The following is a 26,825-nucleotide window of genomic DNA, read 5'->3' on the forward strand; positions in this document are numbered from 1 at the left end:
ATACACACATTTAGATAGATAGATAGATAGATAGATAGATAGATAGATAGATAGATAGATAGATAGATAGATAGATAGATCTATCAGATTGTTTTAGATCCTAACTAAACATGTGGTAACTGGATGGAAACCCTGATATATAAGGTCATTATAGAAGTCTTAGGGGTTGGAGATTTAGCTCAGTGGTAGAGCGCTTGCCTAGCAAGCGCAAGGCCCTGGGTTTGGTCCCCAGCTCCGAAAAAAAGAAAAAAAAAAGAGAAGTCTTAATAGATTATATGGGGGTGCAAAGGAAAGAATGGAAATTTTAGTTAAGATACTTTGGAATGAAGAATCTGAAAAGTTCTGAGAAATATTATCTAGACTTCTAAGTATATTTTCTAGAATTCCAGAAAATTCCCATGTTTTATTTTGGAAATCAATTATCTTGGCATTACGAATTGATTTTTTGTAGATATCTTGCATAAAATAAATAAGCAAAAAAAACCCAGTTACTTAACTAATTTTACTAAATACAAGTTATATTTGATTTGATTTTTCAAGAAAAGCTCTCAGGTGACCCAAACTGGTGTTGAAGTCACTATGTAGCTGAGGATGGCCTTAAATTCTTGCTCCTTCCATTTCTGCCTTCAGTGTACAGTGTCTATAGCTGCATACTCCATGCCTGGCTCATATTTTATTTTGGACCTTTAAGATACTCTTAGAGACTCAGAAATGAGGAAGAAATTTCTATCAAATACATGCAAAGCTAGGGAGTGAGAGCTTACTTTGTCAGTGCTATGCTAAGACAGCTTTCTAGGTCTTACTCAGTGAAATCATAATGGCATTAGGAATATTCAAGCATGGAAATTAACAAATGCCTAAGGATTTCTCCCATGGAACTGATTGTAAAATATCTCCCAGAATACCTGTAAAACATCTCTTGAGTAACAGTTGTAATACTGCCTTGTTTACGTGTCCTTCCCACATTCTCAGTAGGAAATTAAAACTAGCAAAAGACAAAATTCAAAGCTAGTATGCTGAAAGCAAGAAACAAGGACATATAAGTGGGGTGTAGTGGTGCACACCTGTTATCCCAGCGCTTGAGAAGTGGATGTAGAAGATAGCTATGAATTTGAGGCCAACTTGGACTACTTGGTAAATTGCTGGCCAGCATGAGCTACAGGGTAAAACGCTGCTAAGATGGGTGGGAGAGGGAGGAGATACATAAATTTAAAATGTCAAGAATTATTACTTGTAGCAGAAAAATGTTCTTTCTAGCTAGCTTCAACTTATGATAAGTATCTTCCACTCTTTTTAAAGAGAGGCAGTATTCAAAATAATTTTTAAGCCCAATGTAGCTTTGCATACCTGTAATCCCACCTCTTAGAAGGCTGAGGCCAAAAGACTGCCCCAATTTAAAGGGGAGCCTAGTCTCCATCCTAAGACCCTGTCTCAAAAAAAAAAAAACAACAATGAATAAATCATTTTTTGGAGACAAAATCTTACTAGGTAGCCTTGAAGGCCTCTATGTAGACCAGACTGCTTTCAACCTCACCAAAGATCCACCTGCCTCTCTTTACTTTCTTTTCTTTGAGGGAAGGGGATTTGATAGTCTATTTTTATTCATTATTCTTTATTTATATTCTTTATATTCATGCTGCATTTTCAGAAAAACCTACAATTAGTGTGGGAAGCATAGAAGCTCCTTGGGGAAAGGTTAAAAAAAGAAAGAAAAAAGAAGAAAGAAGGAGCAAAATAAATAGAGGGGGAGAACAAGAAAAGGAAAGAAAGAAAAAGCCTGCCTCTGTTTGCTTAGTACCAGGATTAAAAGTGTGCACCACCATTCCTGCCAATAAAATTATTTATAAAAAAATTTCCTTGTAATGTACCACTAAGATGCTTTGAGAATATACTAATGCTATGCATATTTTTAATTTTTAAAATTTCATTTATACATCTATGTGTGTGGATACACATGAGCCATGGCAGCATGCATGTAGAAGTTAGGGGAGGAGTTCTGGTATTCAATCCTTTCCACCATGTGAGTGCTAGAAATCAAACACTAGATGTCATGCTTGGTGGCAAGAACTTTTAACCAATGAGTCATCTTGCTTGCCCAAGTTGGAAACTTTTGATATTAACTCTTACAAAGAATATTTCTGATGTTACAAATTAAAACATAATTATGGCTTTAGAAGGGCAAGAAATGAAAAATGCTCAATAATATTGAGGATATTTGAGGGACTGGAGAGATTGCTCAGTGGTTAAGAGTTGTTTGCTGTTCATCTAGAGGACCTGAGTTCAGTTCCCAACAACCATGCATGGCTTATAACTGTCTGATACCTGCACACACACAGTATACACATAAACACACGAATAAAAATTTTAAATTAAATTTTAAAAAAGATTTCAGCTATTCCCTGTTGGGAATCCAGGGCATTTTACAGACGCAAGACACTGAGCCATGCCTCCAACTGAAAAGAAAATTTCAAGCCTAAAAAAAAGATGTTTCGGGGTTGGGGATTTAGCTCAGTGGTAGAGCGCTTGCCTAAGAAGCGCAAGGCCCTGGGTTCGGTCCCCAGCTCCGAAAAAAAAGAACCAAAAAAAAAAAAAATGTATCAAGATGGTGTCAGACACTGTAATCTCAGCACTCAGGGAACACAGGCAAAAGGATTATAAATGTTCAGCCAGCCTGGCTACATGTCAAGTTTGTGTCTATATAGTGAGACACTGTCTTAAAAATTGTTTTGACCTCACTGTGTTCTTTGAATATGTATTTTTCCTTTAAATTTCTGCCTTTAATTCTTTTGTTCCAAAGATTGTGCTTTTTTTGGTTTTGTTTTTCAATTTTTGTTTTTGTTTGGAAGGGGGGTTGTTTTGGGGTTTTTTGTTGTTTTTATTTTTGCTTTTTTTTAAACTGTGGTTAAAAAAAAAAGATAGTACATTTCCAAAAAAAATCATTTTGAAAAACTTCTGTTAAATAATGTCAATCAAAAAATACCCTTTTGAGAATAGTAATATAATAATTTTCTACATTCTAATATTTAATAACTATGTATTAATCGCTATCATCAAGAAGTAAAACATGTCTTAGGAACAGATAATTGGACAAAAATGTTATAGTCATATAATAGAATTATTCAGCCATAAAATGAATAAAACATCAATACACATTACAAGAACTAATTGAAAGAAGCCAAACCACAGAGACCATATACCATGATTCTGTTTCTATGAAAGTCAGAATTTGAGGCTGGATGTAGTGGCATATATGCCTTTAGTCCCAGTACTAGGGAGACAGAAGCAGGCAGATCTCTTGAGTTTCAGGACAGCCAGGACTATCCTGAAGACAGAGAGACTCCATCTTAAATACAGAGAAACAGTGTCAGATTTTAGAAAATGATTCAAACAAAAATATTGGGAATGGCAGGAGATTGGGGGATAGGAGAGCAATGGCTGGAGATGGGCCTTCTATAGGGCTTCCAGAGTGATGAAAGTAGTCTCATACTGAGCATAACAATAAGCTATAAAACTCTAAATACACTTAAAATTACTAATCGGTATATTTAAAATAGGTAAATTATATATCATCTGAATTAATGTGTCAATGTAACTTTTTAATTTCATATAGTAGCCTGAGGTTGGAAAATCAACTGTTGCCCATTCTTTGAGAAATAATTAAATAGTAATTTTCTATCTTTGTGAAGGTAAATGGAAATCAACAAGGACAAATTTCTAAAGAAAATCGGAAGAGAAGTCTTCGTCAATCTGGGAAAACAGTAAGTGTAATGATACTGTATGGCTTGAATAAAATGGCAAATATTCAAATGTCATTACTGTATATTAAGATAACAACTTTGATATTCCTGAATATACCTCAAACATACTCAAAACATTTTCAAATATCTGAGGCTGTTGGGTGTGATAGCTCCTTCCTTTAATCCTAGTTCTTGGGTGACTAAAGCAGAGTGCCAAGAGTTCAGGTTCATCTTACCTACACTTAATTTCCAGTCTAGCTTGATCTATAGTGTAAGACATTGTCTCAAAAAATATATATTTTCTAAATGTAAGTAGCTACTGTCCATTCCATGAGCGATTCAGTTATTAGAGAAATTTATAAAATGAAAATCTATATCAGGAAAAATATAAGTAGAGTGATACAATGAATATTCAGGACATTCTACACAATTGAACAAAACTCTGGAGACCAAAAAAGTACTTATATTTTAGTAGAACTTGAATATTATTAATTAGACAATTTAAAGACTGGGAAGTGGGTAGTAGTATTTGTGAGGCCCTAGATTTGATTACCAAAAACAGAAAGAATTTAGATAATTGAAATCCTAAAACTGATGACTGGAGAGATGGCTCAGCGGTTAAGAGCACTGACTGCTCTTCCGGAGGTCCTGAGTTCAATTCTCAGCAATCACATGGTGGCTCACAACCATCTGTAATGTGATCTGATGCCCTCTTCTGGTGTGTCTGAAGACAGCTACAATGTATCCACATACATGAAATAAATAAATAAATCTTTAAAAAAATCCTAAAACTGTTTGAAACAATGAAATGTTTAAAAGGGAATCTAAATTCTATACATAGTTCATTATTGTTCTTTTGATTTAAAAACAGTTCTATGTAGCCCAGGTTGTTCTTGAATTCTCCAGGAAGCCTAATATGATACTAAACTCTTAGTCTTCCTTCCTCTACCTCCTGAGTGATGGGACTATAGATATGTACCACCACATCCAGTTTATAAAGCACTCTAGGGATAGAATCCAGAACTTCCTATATGTTGGGCAAGTATTCTACTGACTGAGATACTTTCCTAACTGGCATTTAAAAACAAACTAATGAACAAACAAAACCTTCATTGCACTGGCTTATTTATGCATTCATCCAGTCATTCTGCATATGTGTCCGTGTTTATATGTATGTGATCACTTTCCACAGAGCCATGCAGAAGTTGGTTTCCTCCTACTTCCATCTGGATTCCAGGGATAAAAGTTAGGTCTTTATGCTTAATGGCAAGTGCCTTTACTTACTGAGTAATTTCACCAGCCTCCCAGTTACTTTATTTTATTTTATTTTTTTTTATTTTATGTATATGGGTATTTCACCTGAATGTATGGATACACCACATACATTCTGTACCCATGGAGGCTTAAAGGTCCAGATCTCCTGGATCTAGAGTTACAAACAGTTGTGAGCTACCATGTGGGTACTAAAAATCAAAGCTGACCCAATCTACATCCAGTGCTCTTAACCATTGAGCTATCTCTCCACATCCCCTGCCAGTCAGTATTTTCAATATACATCATTTCAGAAGGAAATAGATCAGGATGAAATACTGAATATACTCCTGGATTTCTCAGCAGTTAAGCAAAAGGATCACTATGAGTTTGGGCCAGTTTAGATTTCATAACTTTACAATCTATTAAGACATTGGGTTTCTTTCATTTCCCCAATTTTTAAAAAGATACATGTAGGTATTTTGCCGTGTGTGTGTATGTGTGTGTGTGTGTGTGTCTGTGTGTGTGTCTGTGTGTCTGTGTGTCTGTGTGTCTGTGTGTCTGTGTCTGTGTATACATGCCTGGGGCCTGAAGAAGTGAGAAGATGAGAAGAGCATGCTAAATGCCCTAGGATTGAAATTATGGATTGTTGAACTACCATGTGGGTACTGGGAACTGAAGTGCTCTTAACAATGAATATCTCTGAGATGAGAAGTTCAAAGCCAACCTTTGCTATGTAGTGCATAGGAAGCAATCTTAGGCTGTGTGAGACTCTGTCTCAAAAACAAATTTTATTGTAGTACATCATTTTTATTGAGACATGGGAGCAAGGGAAGGTTCCACAGTTAAGAGAGATTTAGAAAACCTTTGTCCAGTGAAATACTCCAGCATTAAAAGCACTTTGCCCTCTGGTACCTAAGTTTGATCTACAGGACCCTACATAACAAGAGGAGAGAACCAACTGCTATAAGTTATCTCCTGGCCTCCATACTTGTATTGTCATACACACACACACACACACACACACACACACACACACACACACACACCAAATGAATATTAAGAAAAGTATAATTAAGGGTTGGGGATTTAGCTCAGTGGTAGAGCGCTTGCCTAGCAAGCGCAAGGCCCTGGGTCCGGTCCCCAGCTCCGAAAAAAAAGAAAAGTATAATTAGGGGCTAGAGAGATTACTCACTGTTATTAAGAACACCTACTGCTGGGGGGTTGGGGATTTGGCTCAGTGGTAGAGCGCTTGCCTAGGAAGCGCAAGGTCCTGGGTTCGGTCCCCAGCCCCGGGGGAAAAAAAAAAAAAAAAAAAAAAAAGAACACCTACTGCTCTAGTGGAGGACTAGAGTTTTGTTCCCAGCACACTCATCTGGCAGCTCATAACTGCCTATGCAATTCCAGCTTTAAAGGATCCAGCACCACATTCTGGCATCTAAGGGCACCTACACTCATGTGCTCTACCCACACACAGAAACAAACATAGACACACTTTTTTTTTTAATTTTAAACTGTAAAAAAAAATTAAAGTCTCTAAGTAGTTTTTTTCTTTTAACAGGTCCTTCATATCTTGGAATCTTCTAGTCAAGAGTCGGTGCTGAAGAGAAGGAGAGTTAGTGAACCAAATGAACATACCTAAAAATTATTTTTCTTATGCAGATTACAGTTCTCAACATTTAAACTAACATGCTGTATTATTTGAAGGTGTGCCTTCTGTACTGCTGAAAATTACTTTGTAGTTCACAGTTATTAATCTAATGAAAGTTTTAGCTATTATATTGTGTCTACCTGTGATAAATCCAAGGGAACTTTTGACTAAACAAAAATACAAATGTCATCAATTCTGCTCATATCCACTGAATACAACCTGCCTTCCATTTTAAAGAAAACTTTTTATAAAATGTGTTAAGTTTTAAGACCCTCTAAAACCATTGTTTATTCTGGCATTGAAATTTTGTAAGGATTCACTTTTTACTTATGTTAAAACTGTACCATTTAATTGGTGCTATTAAAATAATGTTTGCTATTTTGATATAGTGTGTTATTAGCATGATGTATATGCCATACTACTTTTAAATGTGTGTTTAGAGCAAAAAGATGATTAGAAATGGCTAATAAAAAGATTGGCATTTTACTACCATGATTAAGATACTCAGTGTGCAGGGTCTTTCAGGGCTTCTAATTGTTACTTAATACAGTAGAAAGTGTTCCGCTATTAATTTTGAGAGAATTTAGGTAAGTATTATCCTACAAGAGTTGAACACATTTTAAAACTTTTGAATGGTAGTGTGAACAATTGCTTTGCGGAGAGATCTAGGACCTAGCCCCAGCTTGATACCTGCTTCCTTTCCTTCAGGGAAGACCTAAAACTTTGATCTGTTTCTGTATTGAAATTTTAGCAGCCATATTCCAAAATGTACACTAGCCTCAGGATTATAAAAATGCTCTGTAGGGATGTTATGTGTGTAATTGTAGGAATGTACCCATGCTGTTCAGTGTAAACCGGATAATGTCTACAAACTGAGTCAGATCAGGTTTTTCTAAAGGCAAAGTTAAGCCCTCAGACTTTACTCTTAGCCTTAATGTTGTTTGGATACCAACATTTCTTTTCCAGTAGTGTCAATACAGACAGAAATACACCTGCTACACTGAAATTGGCCAACAGAATCCTTTCGTGATTGGCAACACTTGTTATCTCACAGAATACTTTGATTGGGTGATTTCATTGGGGTGGGACGCAGCCTTTTTCTCGCTGCCACTGAGGTTCTTTCATTGGATATACCAGCTGTCAGGTTGAACCCAAACCGGCCTCTTTTGGTGATGTTTGTCTGGATCGCAACACAATAGCCGGGAGGACCACCCCTTGTAAGCTCCGATTGGCTAGACTCAAACGTAGGGGTTTCTGATTGGCTCAATGAAGAAACACCAAGGTAGGTTGCCTAGTGATCCTGAGGAAGCTGATGTGTTATTCCCTCTCTGCAACGAAGGATCAGGAAGTTTGTACTCTCTGCGTGGCTGAGAAGTTTTTCACCTACTAGAACCCGGCTAGGGTAGGGGAAACAGGTGCCCTCCAAAACTAGAGTGCGAACTGCAGCCTACGTCCCACTGCAGCTCAGGAGCAACGTCAGGTAAGGAGCAGGATATAACACTTCTTAATGTCCAACAGAGCTGCTCAGTATTTTACTTTAAAGGGTGGTTTTTACATATTTGTTGTTGGTCGTCGTGTTTTCCAAAAGGGTGTTTTGACTAATAAGTGTCCATGAGGAAATGATGAATTCCTCAAAGAAAATTGCCCCCATTCTTCTCGGGTTGTTAAAGTTTCTTGGATTCGGTTTGGAAATAATGCCAAATAGAATTTGCACCTAAGGCATTGTTTTGTGTTCTGTTCCTTCATTCTTCTTACATCTACCCTAAGTTGTATTTGAAATATACGCGTGTATGAATTGTTTGTAAGACTCCTGGTGTGTATCTCTGATGTTATTTAATGAGTATTTATTTGAGCAGTTAAAACATTAAAGATGTTGTGCTAGTTGCTATAGAGAATATAAAAACTCGAAGATGACAATATTTCAATTCTCAAAAGGTTTAAGATAACATAACAAAAGAGGGACTATAATAAACATTTTAAAGGGCATAAGTATTAATTTCTGTTAAAGTACAACTGAGGGGAAAATCTAGTTCTAAGCATGTGACATATGCATAATGGGGAGATAGAAATTCACCTTAAGACCTCACTTGTGAGTCTTCAGTAGGCCTTAAAAGACTGGGCAACATTTAGAGAAGAAAGGAAAAGGGAGAAAACTCCAAAATAACAAGGATCACAGGCAGAAAGAAAACAAGATAAAAATTTTGAACTATCGGTCCCCAGCTCCGAAAAAAAGAACCAAAAAAAAATTTTTTTTTGAACTAGACACAACTAAGAACACCCTTTAAATATTAGTCTTTTGACTTCAAAATTGCTGATTTTTTTACTTGTTTTTAATCATAAAAACTGACATTTACATCTGACAGTGGTGGCACACACCTTTAATCCCAGCACTTGGGAAGTGGAGGCAAGTGGATCTCTAAGTTCAAGGCCAGTCTGGTCTACAGAATGAGTTCCAGGACAGCTATGGCCTGTACACAGAGCAACCCTGTCTCAAAACAAAAACAAAAAAATAAATAAAACAAAAAACATTTACATTTGTATAAACTGTGCTAGCTTTAAGCTTTATCACAAATGACTTAGACAAGTGTAATGCTTAGTATAAAAGGGTGTGTACTCTGATTTTTTTTCCCTCCCATTGCTAGGAATGTCACTTAGGACCTTGTACATGCTAACTAACACTATGTTGTAACACTGAGCCATATTCTAGCCTCATTTTCTTTTGAGAATTTGATAATCTTTTAACATTCTTGCTGGGGTTTTGTTGTTATTGAAGTTATGTGTGTTTTCACAAGATAGCCAGATAGAATGCTAAGTTGCTATACTTGGAAATGAGTTGTTATGGTTAAAATAATAATAATAATAAAAGAAAGAAAATACTGGTCTGGAGGGTTGGCTCGATGGTTAATTGCACTTGTTTATGCAAAGGACCTGGATTCGAATCCCAGCACCCACATGGAGATTCAACACTTGTTCAGGCACCAGGCACGCCACATAGACATACATGCAAGCAAAAAACTCATATATACAACATAAATTAAAAAGAAAAATAATATTAAAACACAGGCATGAAGAGATGGCCCAGGGGGTGGGTAAAGTCAATTGCTACACAGGCTGAGCAACCTGACTTTAATGCCCAGAACCAGTGGAAAGGTAAGAGAAAGTGAACTACAAAAAGTTGTTCTCAGGATTGGGGATTTAGCTCAGTGGTAGAGCGTTTGCCTAGCAAGCGCAAGGCCCTGGGTTCAGTCCCCAGCTCCGAAAAAAAGAAAAAAAAAGTTGTTCTCTGACTTCTTCATGGGCACATAGCACAAGCACCCACAAACATTATGTACACGAACATACAATAATTTTAAAATATTAAAATGTGTTTGTTGCATATATTTTATGTTTTATAATATGCCATTAACTGTTTACAGGAATTATGAATTATGTGTACTCAAGACACATGCTCAGGATGGAGAGATGGCTCAGTGGTTAAAAGCACTGACTGTTCTTCCAGAGGTCCTGAGTTCAATTCCCAGCAACCACATGATGGCTCACAACCATCTGTAATGGGACCATTCTGGTGTGTCTGAAGACAGCTACAGTGTACTACTCATATACATAAATCTGAAAAAAAAAGAAAGAAATTTTAAAGAAGCCACATGCTCATGAAGTTTTACTATTCCATCTTATTTAACTTGGGGACCCATTTTATGGTGGTAGACATTCACTCCTGGCAATGCCCAAGAAATAAGCATGCTAAAATATGGTCTTTCCTGTGGACTTTTAAATTACTGGTGATCACTTTATATTGCTTTCTGTGGAAATTAAGCTGTTATGCTTTGAAAAAGAGAGCATGTCATTCAATGTTTCTGTCTACTACCTCTTTCTGTATTTGCACTTTTTTCTCATGTGTATGGTGTGTTTATGTGTGTAGACCTTCTGTGAACCTATATTTATTTACTAAAGTGCACAGATATATTTCACATCCCTCTACCAACAGGTGAAAATGACAACATTAACTCACCGGACCCGTCGAACTGAAGTGAGTAAGAGCTGTGAAAAGAAAATAGAAAGTGAGGAAGACACTAATCAAGAAAGGAGTCCAGATAATGAAGACCCTGGAGACTCTAAGGATATCCGCCTCACTCTTATGGAAGAAGTATTGCTCCTGGGTCTAAAAGATAAAGAGGTAATGACTTAGGTTTGCTAGTTCAGTTCAAAGACACAAGTCTTACAGTGTTTTAGGAAGTAAACTCCAGCTACATTGGAGTTGGAGGAACATGGGAAAGAGAATATCTGCAAGATAAAATCCAGAAATATAAATAAGTACTTGGTGTATAATTTAATTGCAAAATTATAAAGGAAAGAGATGGATAGCATTATGTTAGTCCTAGTAGTTTCCTAGCTTAGTTGGATGGTAGAGCAATGATCTCTTATGAAACTAAGAAAGAGACACATATAGTAAAGTCTTCGTGAGCCTTAAAGTTTCAAAAAACAAGAACAACAGCAGATATGGTGGCACACAACTTGTGAGGCCATAATTCCCAAGAGCAAGAGCATCTCCAAGAGTTCAAAGCCAACCTGATCTACCCAATGAGTTATAAGCTAATGAGGGCTATGTAGCAAGACCCTGTCCCAAAACTAAACAAGCAAATAAAAACAACAAGGAGTGTGTATAACTATCTGCTTTATAGAAACAAATGATAACTGAGTATCTTATAGTACAAATAATTTTTTAGGCTTTGATTGGTGGTATACATCTCAAATTCCAGCACTGGGGAGGTGGAGGCAGAATCAGGAGTTCAAGGTCATCTCACCCACAAATTGAGTTCAAAGTTAACCTGAGGTACTTAGCAGTTTGAAACCCTATCTCAGAAAACCAAAAGGGAGTCAGGTGTGCCAGTTGTTGTGGTGCACGCCTTTAACCCCAGCACTCAAGAGGCAGAGGCAGGCAGCTCTCTGAGAATTCTAGACCACCCTAATATCATAATGAGTTTCAGACAGCCAGAGCTATGTAGAGAGACCTTTTCAAAATAAGGAGGTATGTGTGGGAGGGAAAATAATAGGTTTGGTTTTTTATTTTTCATTTTCTTCTATGGATCTTTAACAATTTTTTAAGGTTTTTTTTTTTTCATTTGTGTGTACATTTATGTGAATGCATTCCATTTGTGTGCCAGTGCACTCAGAGACCAAAAGAGGGGTCAGCTTTTCCTGTAACTAGAGTTAGAGACATTGTGGGATTCCTGATGTAGATGGTGGGAGTGAGCTCAGGTCTTCTGGAAGAGCAGGAAGCAGTCATAATCACCGAACCATTTTACCAGCCTCAATAAAGATTAATTTTAAAAATCTGTTTTCGGGGCTGTAGAGATGGCTCTACCATTAAGAGCACTGACTATTCTTCTAGAAGTCCTGAGTTCAATTCCCAGCAACCACATGGTGCCTAACAACCATATATAATGTTATCTGATACCCTATTCTGGTATGCAGTAGTACATGCAGGTAGAGCAGTAATATACATAAAATAAATCTTTTTTGAAAAAAAATCTCTTTTCAATAGCAACCTCCATTAATGCCTATGTATCCCAATATTCAGAAGGCTAAGGGTTGTTATAGAGTCCAAGACTAACATGTACTATGTAATGAGGCCAAGGCCTCATCATTGACATCCCAAGACCCTGTCTCAAAGGTAAAGCAAAGTAATAATTTCACCTTTTAAAAAAAATTAAGTTATTTTAAGAATTACTTATTTTATGTATGTGAGTACACTGTCGCTGTCTACAGATATTCCAGAAGAGGGCATCAGGTTCCATTTCAGATGGTTGTGAGCCACAATATGGTTGCTAGGAATTGAACTCAGGACCTCAGAAAGAGTAGTCAATGCTCTTTAACACTGAACCATCTTTGCAGCCTTCATTTTTTTATTTCTAAATGTCCCCTAACTTGCAGAGAATTTAAGCCAAAGTATCATGGTGCAATTCTGGCATTGGGGTTCAGTGTGAGCCTGGGCTACATAGCAAGTTTAAGGACAGCCTGGATTACATGGTGAGACTTTGTTTCAAAGGAAAAAAAGAACAATTTTTTATTATTTTTGAGTTCCATGTAGCTCAGACTTTCTGAAAACTCATTATATAGAGGATGACCTTGATGATCCTCCTATCTTCACGCTCCATTTCTGGGATTAAGGCATATGCTACTGTACCTGGTTTATATAATGCTAGGGATTGAGCCTAGAGCTTCATTCATGTTAGACAAGTGCCTTATCGAAGAAATGACATTCTCCAGACAACTATCTTATTTTTATTGTTTTGGTGGTGGTGGTGGTGGTGGTTGTCAGGGTTTTGTTTAACTGTCCTGGGACTCACTAACTAGGTAGAACAAATCCACAGCAACCCTCCTGCTTCTACCTAGAGAGTTCTATTTATTTTATAGTAGAATTAATCTTGAGATAGTCTTGTGATATTAATAACCATGTATTCTCATGGGTTTTCTAGCAGTAAGGTACACTATCCTTCGTTTATAACAACTTTTTTCTGTTTATGTTTGTAGGTATGTATGTTCTTGTTTGTGCAGAGGGGTGTGTGTGTGTGTGTGTGTGTGTGTGTGTGTGTGTGTGTACGTACATGTATGTATGGCTCATGAAGGCCAAAGTAGGTTGGGTGCCCTAGAGGTTCTATCGTTCTTTGCTTTATTTCCTTGGGACAGGATCTCTAGTTAACCCTGGCGCTAGGCTGACAGCTAACATGTTCTAATGATTTTCCTGTCTCCACCTTCCAGCACTCTGAGGATACAGCACCCATTGTTATATTTAGCTTGTTATGTAGGTGTTGTGAATTGGGTCTTCATGGCAAGGGTTCTTACATACATACAGACCCTGTACTTAAAGATGTCAGTTCTAGGAGGTCTTCGTGCTTAAAGGCTTTGTATCTATAATTCCAGTACTTGGGAGATAGAGGCAAGAGAAGCAGAAATATAAGATCATCCTTAACTACAGAGGGAATTTGAAGGCCACTCTGGGCTAGAGAACATGGGTCAAAACACAAAAATCTTAGATGCTGGGCATTGTGGTGCATACCCTTTAATCCCAACACTTGGAGGATCTCTGTGAGTTTGAAGCCAGCCTGGTCTAAATGCTAAGTTCCAGGTTGACCAAGGTTACATAGTAAGAGCCTGTCTCCAAAATACATGCTTTTAAAACTTGGGTTAGGCGGCGCGACTGCACCTGAGTTGCCCCTTCACTGCCTCTGTCTGAGCTGTGGGATCTGAAGTTGGGGCGTTTGCACCCGCTGGGTGCAGTGTTTGCATCGCTTTGTCCTGCACGCTCTGCAGCTTCCTTTGCAAAGAACTGAGTGCGCTTCTCTTTGGGGTCAACGAAATATCCATGGGTGCCTGGCCCTCAAAAAAAAAAAAAAAAAAAAACTTAGGTTAACATCAATACTCAGCAGCAACATGACAGACAGAAGTGACTGGCCTAGCTGGGCATAGTAGTACAACACAGACTATCCTAACTAGAGCAGTGGTTCTCAACCTGTAGGTCACAACCACACCTTTGGTTGGTTGAATGTCCTTTCATAGGAGTTGCTTAAGACCATCAAAAAACTCAAGTGTTTACATTATGATCACCAGAGTAGCAAAATTAACACTTAGAAAGTAGCAACAAAAATACCTTTTTTTTTAGGCTTTTGCTTTTTTTTCCCTCCATCTTTATTAAATTAGGTATTTCTTATTTACATTTCAATTGTTATTACCTTTCCCAGTTTCCAGGCCAACATCCCCCTAACCCCTACTCCTCCCCTTCTATATGGGTGTTCCCCTCCCCCATCCTCCCCCCATTACGCCCTCCCCCCAACAATCACGTTTACTGGGGGTTCAGTCTTGGCAGGACCAAGGGCTTCCCCTTCCACTGGTGCTCTTACTAGGCTATTCATTGCTACCTATGCAGTTGGAGCCCAGGGTCAGTCCATGTATAGTCTTTGGGTAGTGGCTTAGTCCCTGGAAGCCCTGGTTGGTTGGCATTGTTGTTCATATGGGGTCTCAAGCCCCTTCAAGCTCAAAAAAAAAATACTTTTATGGTTGAAGCCATCCCCACATGAGGAACTATATTAAAAAGCTGCAGTATTATGTAGTGAAAACCACTGCTTTAGAGGCTAGCTGAAACAAGAGGATTACAAGCTTAGGGTTATCTTGGTCTCCATGGGAGTTCTGAGATCAACATAAGCTACATGAGAACCTGTCTCAAAAATGTTTTAATAAATTTTAAAAGGTTGAAAATATAATCTCTGTTGTTATAATATTAAACTTATTCTTTCACAAATTTATATGCATATTTATAATGTACTCTAATCATATTTTCCCCTATTATCTTCTCTTATCTTCTTTTTCCTCCCACCAAAACTCTTCTTCCAAGCAAGCTGTCCTCTTCCTTTCATATTTATGTGCTTTTGTGGCTTACTATGTTTAATTAAAGCTGCCTGGCTAACTATGTATGGAACTTATTAACTTGAGTAAGGATAACATACCAGTGGCTACACCACAAGAAACATGACTCCCCTCTCCTGTCTAACTGCTTATAGCTCCTTATGAGATATGGGGTGGGGTCTTATGAGCTCCTCCCTTAAATGTTTCATATGCAGATTCAAATGGATATTATTATTCTAGATGTGTATTTCTCAAATAATGTTTCTTTTTTTTTTTTTTTCTTTTTTTCGGAGCTGAAGACCTAACCCAGGGCCTTGCGCTTGCTAGGCAAGGGCCCTATCACTGAGCTAAATCTCCAACCACTCAAATAATGTTTCTTAACAAAAGCCAGGCACGTATATTATATGATTCCACTTACTATAAAATTGAAAAAAAAAATTTTTTTAAATTGAAAAAAATTGTACTTGAGGTTGTATATTTAGGTAGTAAAAAAGAAAATCAAAGAAAGTATTCATATATAGTTTTTAGACTAGTGGCTGCCTTTGTGAGAGGAAGAAGAATAGACAAACTTAATTATTAGAACTATTAAGATGGGGGCCGGGGAGGTTGCTCAGTGGTTAAGAGTATTAACTGCTCTTCCAGAGGAACTGGGTTCAATTCCCAGCACCCACATGGCAGCTCACAACCATCTGTAGCTTTAGTTCAGGGGATCTCAACCTTGCATATATGCAGAGAAAACTCCAATACCCATAAAATTTTAGAAAACAAATTTAAATTATAAAAAATTAAATATAGTTATTTCTTGTGGAAATCAGGAATCTATTTATTGTAAGAATTTTGATATAAATATTATCATAAATAATGAGTGCTTTAATTGAGTTGCTGGCATATTTAAAACCTCAGGTTCATGAGCATTTTTTATGTATTAAGATACCTAGAGGGGAAAAAAAAGAAAAAAAAAAGATACCTAGAGGGGTTGGGGATTTAAAGCTCAGTGGTAGCACAAGGCCCTGGGTTCGGTCCCCAGCTCCAAAAAAAAGAAAAAAAAAATACCTAGAAGAGAAGTGAAGCTATTAATACTTTTAACTTGGTGATAATTTTTAAAATATTTTTACAATTATTTGTTAGTGTCAATTGTGTATGTATGTGTATACATGTAAGTATATGAGCATGCTGCAGTGTACATATGGAGGTCAGAGAGTAGCTTATAGAAGTTGATTTGCTTCACTTATTCTCTGATGGTTTTTTTTCTATTTTACATTTATTTACTGAGGGGGGGGGGGGATGAGAATGAGTGTGTTGTCTCCTTTCCACTATGTGGGTACCAGGGGTGAAATCTTAAGTCGTCATGCTTCGAGTCAACTATCTTAACCTGCTGAACCATCTCACCACACTTACCTGGTAACAGTTTTTTAAACTTACCTTTGCAGAGTCAGGCGTGGTAGCTTGCACCTGTAATCTCAGCACTTGGAAGGTTAATGCAGGGAGATTATCCTAAATTCTTAGCCAGACTGGACTGGCTACATAGCAAGATCCTATCTAACTTGACCAAAAATGTGAGCTAGGAATGCAGCTTAGTTGACAGAGTGCTTGCTTGGTGTTCCGGAAGCCCTGCAATCCCAGCACTCAAGAAGTGGTAGTAGGGTGGATCAGAAGTTTAGGGTTTTCTTGGTCTCCATGGGAGGTCTGAGATCAACATAAGCTCCATGAGAACCTGTCTCAAAATGTTTTAATAAATTTTAAAAGATTGAAAATCTAATTTACAGTGAACAGTATGTAAAGTAAGTAAGTAAAATAAATGAATAAATGAATAAAAAAGGATTTCGGTCACTATTTGGTTTTTCCCTTTAGTTTCCTGATTGTGCAGAATTAACACTAACAGTAGTTATTGCCCATTGTGAATAGTGCAAGTATATTAAAAGGTTTCATTTGCCTTTATTTTTATTTTTATTTATTTATTTATTTATTTATTTTTTTTTTTTTTTTTTGGAGCTGGGGACCAAACCCAGGGCCTTCCACTTGCTAGGCAAGTGCTCTACCACTGAGCTAAATCCCCAACCCCCATTTGGCTTTATTTTGTGTGCATACTTTACACAGGCTATTAAAAAAGAACTTTGTCTTGTTCAGTATTATATCCAGCTTTAAAACTCAAAGAAGTGAGCTAGAGATCAAAGTCCTATTTGGACAGTAGAAGAATAAAGCTTATGGTGCTTCCTTAGAGCCTTTCCTGGTTCCTCCCAATTCTAAAATGCACACTGTTTTAAAATATATGATACCAAATATATGATATGATAAGATAAAGCCACTTACCAACTTAAAATTGGGTCTTTGGCTCTAACTGAGCCTATAAACTTACTGTGAACCTTTGTCTCCCTCATAGTTTGATTACTTTGAGGGTTTTTAAAACACTTTGGTACCTTTCATTTCTAGATCTTCAAGGCAGGGAACATTCTTTTTATGAGGGAGTTTATTGATGGAGTTCACATTACTCTGAGGTTAACAGATGAGCTTGCAAAAAACAAACAAACAAAAAAACAACAACAAAAACCCCACAGAAACACAAATTTTTAGAGATTTCTTTTCATGTGTCTGTGTGGCATTTCTTTTTTCTTTCTTTTCTTTTTTTTTTTTTAAGATTTATTTATTTTATGTATGTGAGCACACTGTAGCTGTCTTCAGACACACCAGAAGAGGGCAACGGATCCCCATTACAGTTAGTTGTGAGCCACCATGTGGTTGCTGGGAATTGAACTCAAGACCTCTGGAAAGGCAGTCAATGCTCTCTTAATTACTGAGCCATCTCTCCAGCCCTTCTTTTTTTTAAATTCAGCTTTATCATAAACATTTTCTAAGATTTGGGGTGGGAGTTAAAAGTACTTTCATTTTTAGTTTATATATATGAGTGTTTTGCTTGCATATTACATCTGTGAACCAAGTCTGTGCAGTGCCTGTGGAGATCAAAAAAGGGTATTGGATCCCCCGGGACTAGAGTTACAGACTGTGTGAGCCACTCTCCATCCTTAGTTAGTTCTGGGTTTTTCATATGATCTCACTGTCTTCTTGGAAACCACCTTGTAGCTCAGGGTAGCTTCTTGTGTTTTGGGGTAGTTTTTTTTTTTTTTTAAAGATTTATTTATTTATATGTGTAAACTACTACTGTCCTCAGACACACCAGAAGAGGGCATCAGATCCCATTACAGATGGTTGTGAGCCACTATGTGGTTGCTGGGATTTGAACTCAGGACCTCTGGAAGAGCAGTTAGTGCTCTTAACCACTGAGCCATCTCTCCAGCCCTTTTTTTTTTTTTTTTTTTTTTGGTTCTGGGGACCGAACCCAGGGCCTTGCGCTTCCTAGGCAAGCGCTCTACCACTGAGCTAAATCCCCAACCCCGGGGTAGTTGTTTTTAAGACAAGGTCTCTTGTAGCTTAGGCTGATCTTGATCTCTGTAGCTATGGGTGACTTTGAACTCCTGATCCTCCTGCCTCCTGTTCTCCTCTGCTGGAGTTACAAATGAACACTGTCACCATTCCCAGCTGGACACCTGGTTTTTAAAGATGCTTTAAATTTTCATTTGTTTTGTTTCCTTCCTTGTTTCCATTTGCCACCCTCAGCTGCCAATTCTAAGATCCTTAACATTCATGATTGTTTTAAGGTGTGTCTTCCAGGATGTTTGACTAAGGAGGGCACTGTGAATACTTCACTAGTTGGAAATTCAGTGTTGACTCTTTGTAATGAGCTCCTATTGTCCAGGCTTTTTAAAGGAGTAAGATTATCATAAATATGTGTAATCTTTAACTAAAATGTTTCTCTTAGGAGTTTATTTAGAAATATATTGACAAATAATTATTACCTTTCTTTTCATCTTTTTTTTTTTTAACAGACATGTTTTCATTTATACCAGGCTGGTCTGAAAGTCATGATGTCAATGACATTCTGCCTCTCCTTCCCCAGTGCTAGAATTACAGCCAAGTAAACCCAATTTTGTTTGTTTTTTGTTTCTTTTGTTTTACGCAGTGCTGGAACTCAGGCTTCTTGCACACTTGACAAGTACCCTACCAATTAAGCTACCTATCTAGCACTCCTTTTCTCTTTTTAGGCATATAAATATATGTTAAGTTAGAAATCTTCCCATTAAATTGTTTATAATAGTCACCTAAAGGCAATTACTCTTGCGGGGTGGGGTTGAGACTGGATTCTTTATGTAACCCAGGCTTATCTGATTAGCCTGGAATTCACAAGTAGACCAGGCTGGCTTCAAACTTCATAATCTGCCTCTACTTTCTGAGTGCTGAGATTAAGGTCGTGGACTACCATGCCTGGTTTAGGTTTTTACTTTTTAAATTACACATTTTCATATGGGTTTTTTCTTTTTAAAAAATTACCTATTTTAGAGTGTAGAAATTACCAATTTTTATAATCAGTACAAAATAAAATTATCATCCAAAGATGACCTGTTACATGCCTATAATGTCAACACTCAGGAGGCAGAGGTAGCAGGATAGCTGTCCCTTGTAACCTGGTCTTAACAATAAATTCCAGGCTAGCCTGGGCTACAACGTAAGACCATGTGTCAACCCTTTACCCAAAACAGGGTTTTTTTTTTTTGTTTTTTTTTGTTTTTTTTTTTTCTTTTTTTTTCGGAGCTGGGGACCGAACCCAGGGCCTTGCGCTTCCTAGGTAAGTGCTCTACCACTGAGCTAAATCCCCAGCCCCAACAGGGTTTTTTAAAAAAACATTTTCATCCTGCTTGATTTCCTGCAACAGTCCCCAACCAGCACTGAGGTAGTGTGCAGTTCTTCTCTTTCTCACAAGGCCTAAAATGTTTTCTTTTCTTCATTCACTTGGTCTTAGCCAAAAGGCTGAGAAGTGATTCTTCATATGTGTAACTTCTGGTAATGTATTTTAGTGATTCAGTAGTGAACTTTGTGTGTAGTAGATAGTTCTTCCTGCTTGGACATCCCAAAACATTGACCCTTTAGAGTCTTTAAGTATGAATAGTTTGAGATTTCACCACCTGTATGAATGCGCTCGCTCTCTCTCTCTGTGTCTCTGTCTCACACACACATACACATACATACACACACATATATATATATATATATATATATATATATATATATATATATAATCACACCTTGGAATGTAAGGAACAGTATTTTCCCCCTGGCTACTTTACATCTGATTATGATACAATGTGCTCTCTTCTAAGATTTTATCCTTGAAAATGGTGTGATGCACTCTATATTGTCATCAGCGGTCTTCATAGATGGGACATTTGCCTACCCCTTTTCTCTTCTTCATCTTTTCTAAAGTGATGTTATAGTTCCACAGGTGCTTTTAATTTTAAGGTAAGTATGTTTTTACACTTTTTTCTACTGCATATTAATAAAAGGTTTAATGACTCATTTGGAGAGTTTTGCATGTTTCAAGATGCTCTGGTGGGAAAGAGTAATATTTAAAGAGTTCCTAGGAGCCTGGAATATAACTTAGTTGATAGAGCCCCTGCTTAGTGTTCATCACCAAGATACAGTGGTGTACACCTATAACCCAACATTCCAGAGGTAGAAGTAGTAGTAGGTTCCATTCAGAGTCATCCTCAACCATATAGTGAGTTCAAGGCTAACCTGTTGACTACAGGAGACCCTGTCTACATTCTGGTTGCTACTATGTCCTTATTTACAGTGCTCCTCTTCTATAATTCTGTTGGTAATCTGAATTGTCCTTGAAACAGAAGTTACAAGTGGCAAGGAAGAAATGAAAAAGGAAAACTTCCCTCCTGTTATTTCCAGCCATAATGTTTGCACACCTGTTAAAATTACATATGCTATGCCTGAATAAACTGTCTATTCTGAAGTTATAGTTTAACCATCTAATTGAGCAGCTAAATTGTATAAAATCAAATATTAAGCTAAAAAACACCCTTCCTTCCTTCCTTAAAAGAAGAATTAAGTGTGTGTCCCTGGAGTGGCCATTGCTTGGTCGGTAAAGGAAAGTAACCCCTGCCTTGGGTCAAAGATCAGGTCTTCATAAAATACAGAGATGTGTCATGAATGTTTATGACCCAAGCTGAGGTGTGCCAAGCTAACATTTGCTTTTTCCTACTTTTCAATTTTTGAAACAGCATCTCATGTAACCCAGACTAGCCTTCAATTCCTGATCTTCCCATCTCTTAAGTGCATGTGCCCAGCCTAACATTTCTTGAATGCATAAATTTATGATTGAAAGTTTATGCCTTATGTTTCATCCCTACTACTGCAGAAAAATAATTATAGAGTAGATACTATATGTATATTATAAAGAATATTATTCTCGGGGTTGGGGATTTAGCTCAGTGGTAGAGCGCTTGCCTAGGAAGCGCAAGGCCCTGGGTTCGGTCCCCAGCTCCGAAAAAAAGAATCAAAAAAAAAAAAAAAGAAAAGAATATTATTCTCCTTTCTTTGAATCAGGACTGGCTTTGTACTCACAGAGATCCACTTAAGTTCTAGGATTAAAGGCATACATTACCATATCTGTGAAAATAATCTATTGTTAAGATATAATGAAAACAAACAATTTAGTTGTGATATAACAGGATAGGAAAGGGATATGTATTTATCAGCACACTCAGGTAAGGAACATATAACCCAGAAAGTGGAGTAGAGAGGGAAACAATGTTATAAAATGTTACACAGAAATGTGATTCCTACACTAAGTCCTTATGTACAAAAAGAAGTTGGAAAAGGAACAGTATTGATTCTGTGTATACAGAGGCATTTAAAGCACTTAACAAGGAGTGGGGGCTGGGAATTTAGCTTACTTTCTAGAGTGTTTATGGATCATGCATGAACCTCTTGGATTCAATTCCCCCCACACGGACACCAAACACAGTGACGTGCTTGTAATCCCAGCACTCTTGGGCAGAGACTGAGGGTCAGAAGTTCAAGATTATCCTCAGTTACATGCTGAATTTCAGGACAACATAGCTTATTAGAGTACTTAATAAAAAGTAGGGTTAGGAGCCAGGTGTTGGTGCCCCACTCTGTTAATCCCAGCACTCAGGAGGCAGAGGCAGGCAGATCTCTATGAATTTAAGACCAGCATACATATTGCATAATGAATACATGCAATCCTAGCACTTGTGAGGTGAAGGCAGGAGAATTGCCTTGAATTCAAGACTAACCTGAGCTACAAATTGAGTTCAAAGCTAGCCTTGTCTATATAGCACTACCCTTTCAGAGAAAAAAGTCAATAAATATAAAGTTGTTAAAAATATGTAATAAAAGGGGTTGGGGATTTAGCTCAGTGGTAGAGCGCTTGCCTAGGAAGCACAAGGCCCTGGGTTCGGTCCCCAGCTCCGAAAAAAAGAACCAAAAAAAAAAAATATGTAATAAAAATACGGGGTTAGAGAGATGGTTCAACAGATAAAAGCACTGGCTACTCTTCTAGAGGATCAGTTCCGTTTGGAGCGTCCACATGGTAATTCACAACCATCCAATTCCAGGGTTCCAACACCCTCTCCTGGCCTCTAGCACATGGTCCCCAGACGTACATACATGTAGGCAAAACACTCACACACATAAAAGAACACTTAATATAGTTGGTGATAGCCAAAATATAACGATGCAGAAGAGAGAGACTTGAGAGCAGCTGGTCCCTTTTTGTAGTTCAGTTGGTAAAAACAAAGCCTTGACTGGACCCTCAGGACTGCATAAACTGCATAAACCTAGTATGGTGGCACATGACTTGGATGTGGAAACAGAAAGAAACTTTTTTTTTTTTTTTGAGACAGAGTTTCTTCATCATGCCCAGTATAAGAAGAAACTTTTGTTCTTTTTTTTTTTTTTTTTCGGAGCTGGGGACCGAACCCAGGGCCTTGCGCTTCCTAGGCAAGCGCTCTACCACTGAGCTAAATCCCCAGCCCCAAGAAGAAACTTTTAAGCTACATAGTTTGAGGTCAGCCTAGACTACATTAGACTCTTATCTCAAAACTAACTAAATAGGAGCTGGAGAAATGACTCACTTGCTTTTGCAGAGGACTCAAGTTCGGTTCTCAGTAACCCCATGGTGGCTCACAGTCATCCATAACTCCAGTTCTAGGAAGTCTGACACTTCTGGCCTCTCTAGGTACCAGGCACCCAGGTGGTACACACATATACAAACAAGCAAAGCACTAATACATGTGAGTACACCATTTTTGTTTGGTTTTGTTTTTAAAAGACAAGGTTTCCCTTGGTGTCCTGCAACTCTATAGACCAGGCTGGCCTCAAACTCAGAGATCCACCTGCCTCTGCCTCCCGAAAGTGGGATTAAAGGAATCCACAACTTTTTACATAAACAAGTCTTTAAAAAAAAAGAAAAAAAAAAGTAGGGTCTCGAGAAATGGCTCAATGGTTAAGAGCACTGACTGCTCTTCCAGAGGTCCTGAGTTCAATTCTCAGCAACCACATGGTGGCTCACAACCATCTGTAATGAGATCTGATGCCCTCTTCTGGTGTGTCTGAAGACAGCTGTAGTGTACTTAGCTGTAAATCAAATAAATCTTTATTTTTTTTAAAAAGTAGAGTCTAAAGAAGATACTAAAAGCAGCTTCTTGGCTTGAATGCTGTAATAAGCCATTTAGACCCAATCCTGAAAGTTGAGTGGAGCATTGAAAGCTACTTAACATGGGGACAGTGTTTCAGGTAGCCCATGGTATCCTCAAACTTGCTAAATACCTGAGGGATGACCTTGAATGCTGATCATCATATGCCACCCAGAGCAGTTTTAAAAATTTTTAAATGAGGACCAAGGTAACTTAACAGGTAAAGGCCTGAGTTTGACTCCCCCGAGCCCTCTAGGTTCCCACGTGGAGGAGAGAGTTGATTCTGAGAGTTGTCCTCTTCACAGGCCTTATTGCAAGTGCATATGTGCCATGTCAACATACACACATACTTTTTTTTTTACATTTACTTCGGGGTAAGAGGTACAATAGTCAGAGGACAACTTTTAGGAGTTGAGTTTCCTTCCATCACATGGGTTATGGAGCTGGAATTCAAGTCATCTGGTCTCTTGCCAGGCCATTGAGCAGTTACAATTATTAGGTCCTCCTCTGTTAACCATAACTCCTCACTTAATAACTCCTTCATGATTATTTGCCTTTTGTTTGGAAATTCAGAGCCTGACACTACCCAGTTTGGATCTCAGGATTTTTCTTAAAAACTCTGAGTTAAATAAGCCCAGCACCAGGAGTTGGAAAAGATTGAGTTCAAAGCTAGCCTCTGTTATATAAAACTCTTTTCAATAAACAGCAGCAGCAACTGAGCTTGATCTCCATGACTGTTTATGAGAGCTCTATTATTTATAGTTAATAATGGCATTTTGAAGAATTGATAGAATTTGGGTGATTTTTCTTCACCTAGAAAACCCTCTCTGCAACTTTGACTTATCTTTCCAACCCCCCAGCTCAGGCCTTGTAGAGGTCTCTTCATACTGTAGCACCTATGTGACTTAGAATTTAAAGAACTATCATCAAAACTAAACATTTATCAGCTACGTAAGCCTATTTTCTATTCTTTCAGTTCAGCTTTTATTTCAGTTTCCGCTAGATTCTTAGCTCCTTTAAGTAGTGGCTGTCTTCCGTCTTTTATCTCCTGAATCTCCTAGAGAAGATGAACTAACATGTAAGTACTTTCTGCAGTCCATGCTGCATGCTCAACCCTAGTTCATTTTATTAAGCCCTCACAACAAATTATAAACATAGATACCAGTGTCCCCTTTTTGCAAATAAAGACATTGGACTTCAGAAGTTAAGTAACATACCCAGGGCCTTTAATCAGTAGGATTGTCCAGTGTCTGCATCAGAATCATTTGCTTATCTAGAGATGCACACAGCCCTGAGTTCAGCATAGTGTACACACACACACAAAGGGACAGGAAAGTTTGCAAATAATACACACCTAGATACCTAGGAAGAGCCACAAATTGAAACAAATTGAAATAGCTTGTGCTTTTTTTTCTACCTGACATGTGCAGTGCTCTGCAATTTAGAGCATCTTGCAATTCTTACCAAACCAAGTCTCCTGTCAGGCAGATGGCTCTGTGTATAAAGGCACTTAGTGCCAAGCCATGTGATCCCCAAGACTCACATGGTGGAAGGAGAGAACCAGCTCCCAAAAGTTGTCCTCTGACCTTTGCATGTCCCCTACCTCAAACCCTTAAATAGATAAATTAAAAAAAAAAAATTGTTTCAAACCAGAAATGTTCTCACTTGAAATAAAAAAAAAAAAAAAATCTGACATGCCAATTGTCAACTAATATCAAGTTATGGAAATTCACTAGATAACTCAAAAATCAGATAGAAAATAGTATTTTCGGGCTGGAGAGATGGCTCAGCCGTTAAAGGCTAGGCTCACAACCAAAAATATAAGAAAATAGTATTTTGGGTGTTTAGATTAAGGCTGTGAAATGGTTCAGCAGGGAAAGGCACTTGCTAACAAGCCTAATGACCTGAGTTCAGTCACATGGCGGAAGGCAAGAACTAACTCCCAAATTGTCCTCTGACCTCCCTAGGCATTCCATGACACTAATTTAAAATCAATAACAACAACCAAAAAATTAGATTGCAGTAACTAATGAAATAGTCTATTTTATGAGGGATGGGCCCAATAGTAGAGCACTTCCCAGTACGTTCAAGTCCCTATATTCATCCCCAAGCACTGCTCAAACAACAATGCTACACACCCTCATCTTACTCTGTCCCTTGCTTTGAGTTCATGTAGTGTGTTGTGAAATAATCACAAAAATATCGCGGCTTTTTCTTCAGGTGCTGGCCAGAAGTCAGTATTCCTTTCAGAGCATTCTTTGTTTTCTTCACCCTCTCCTAGGGCTACACATCTTTCTGGAATGATTGTATATCATCTGGGCTTCGAGGAGGCATCCTGATAGAGCTGGCCATGCGGGGTCGAATCTATCTAGAACCTCCCACCATGCGTAAGAAGCGACTCCTAGACAGAAAGGTACAATGTCCTCTGACTTATGTGAAAGTCAAATACCAACAGTACATTTTGAAAAAATAAGAACATTTGAGGGCTGAAGAGAAGGTTCAGCAGTTTATAGCATTTGTTGTTCTTGCAGAGGATCTAGATTTGGTTCCCAGTACTCACATGGTGGCTAACAACTGTAACTCCAGTCCCAGGGATTTGAATCTCTTCTGGCCTTCTCAGACATTGCACACCTGTGATGCAGAGTAAAACACTCACATACATAAAGGAAAACTAGAATAGTAGACAAGGCAAACACCGGCTCAACTGTCCCATCCTCTACTTGGTTTAATTCTCTTACAGAGTCATAGAAGTTCAAGAGTAGCCTGGTCTACAGAGCAAGTTCCAGGACTACACAGAAAAACCCTATCTTGGGGGAAAAAGTGATCGAAGCTTGGTTTTGTCTTTTTTTTTTTTAAACACAGAAAGGTCAATCACATTTGAAATGCAGTTGATTTTCTTTCCCCTTGTATGTATGAAATAAAATATTGTGTAGGTAGAAGAAATCATGAGCCAAGCCTGTCTTAGTCATCCCAAGGTATTCTCTGATGACCATTCAGATGTGTTACATTTACTAAATATCCCTGCAATGGAGGAACTGTCTCTTAGATACATATTGGCTTAGTCATTTTTTTTCCATTCAAATGCCTGTCATTCCAAGAACTCTGCTGAAACATATTGTTAGTTAGAACCATCTTTGGATTCTTATTTATTTTCTTTTAAAGTATATATAATATTTGGCACTTTTCTCCCCCCTCTGGTTTTTTGAAACAGGCTTTCTCAACGAA

The 26,825-nt window shown here is 37.9% G+C and overlaps 2 protein-coding genes and 1 non-coding gene across 8 annotated transcripts in view; all 3 read left to right on the plus strand.

Annotated features, from left to right (window-relative positions):
• The window catches only part of Hormad1 (HORMA domain containing 1), a 37,878-nt gene extending 30,747 nt beyond the window's left edge, over positions 1 to 7,131 (plus strand). For 4 of the 5 annotated variants that reach the window (XM_039102781.2, XM_063282273.1, XM_006232951.5 and 1 more), the window contains 2 exons: positions 3,687 to 3,758; positions 6,550 to 7,131. In XM_039102781.2, coding sequence (XP_038958709.1) covers positions 3,687 to 3,758; positions 6,550 to 6,630 — 153 coding nt within the window. In that variant the 3' untranslated portion in view covers positions 6,631 to 7,131. The remainder of the gene's footprint in view (positions 1 to 3,686; positions 3,759 to 6,549) is intronic. The other variant, NM_001108949.1, reaches the window with a different exon arrangement.
• Positions 2,489 to 2,569, plus strand: Trnal-aag16 (transfer RNA leucine (anticodon AAG) 16). Its single transcript has one exon. It is a non-coding gene; the product is annotated as a tRNA-Leu (tRNA).
• Golph3l (golgi phosphoprotein 3-like) overlaps positions 6,561 to 26,825 on the plus strand; it is a 31,159-nt gene continuing 10,894 nt past the window's right edge. Inside the window, exons 1-3 of one of the 2 annotated variants that reach the window (XM_039102357.2) lie at positions 6,561 to 6,695; positions 10,625 to 10,813; positions 25,882 to 26,013. In XM_039102357.2, coding sequence (XP_038958285.1) covers positions 6,678 to 6,695; positions 10,625 to 10,813; positions 25,882 to 26,013 — 339 coding nt within the window. In that variant the 5' untranslated portion in view covers positions 6,561 to 6,677. Of the gene's footprint in view, positions 6,696 to 7,974; positions 8,120 to 10,624; positions 10,814 to 25,881; positions 26,014 to 26,825 lie in introns of those variants that run through there. The other variant, NM_001007698.1, reaches the window with a different exon arrangement.

This window comes from Rattus norvegicus, chromosome 2, assembly GCF_036323735.1.
Source record: "Rattus norvegicus strain BN/NHsdMcwi chromosome 2, GRCr8, whole genome shotgun sequence".
Taxonomy (NCBI): domain Eukaryota; kingdom Metazoa; phylum Chordata; class Mammalia; order Rodentia; family Muridae; genus Rattus; species Rattus norvegicus.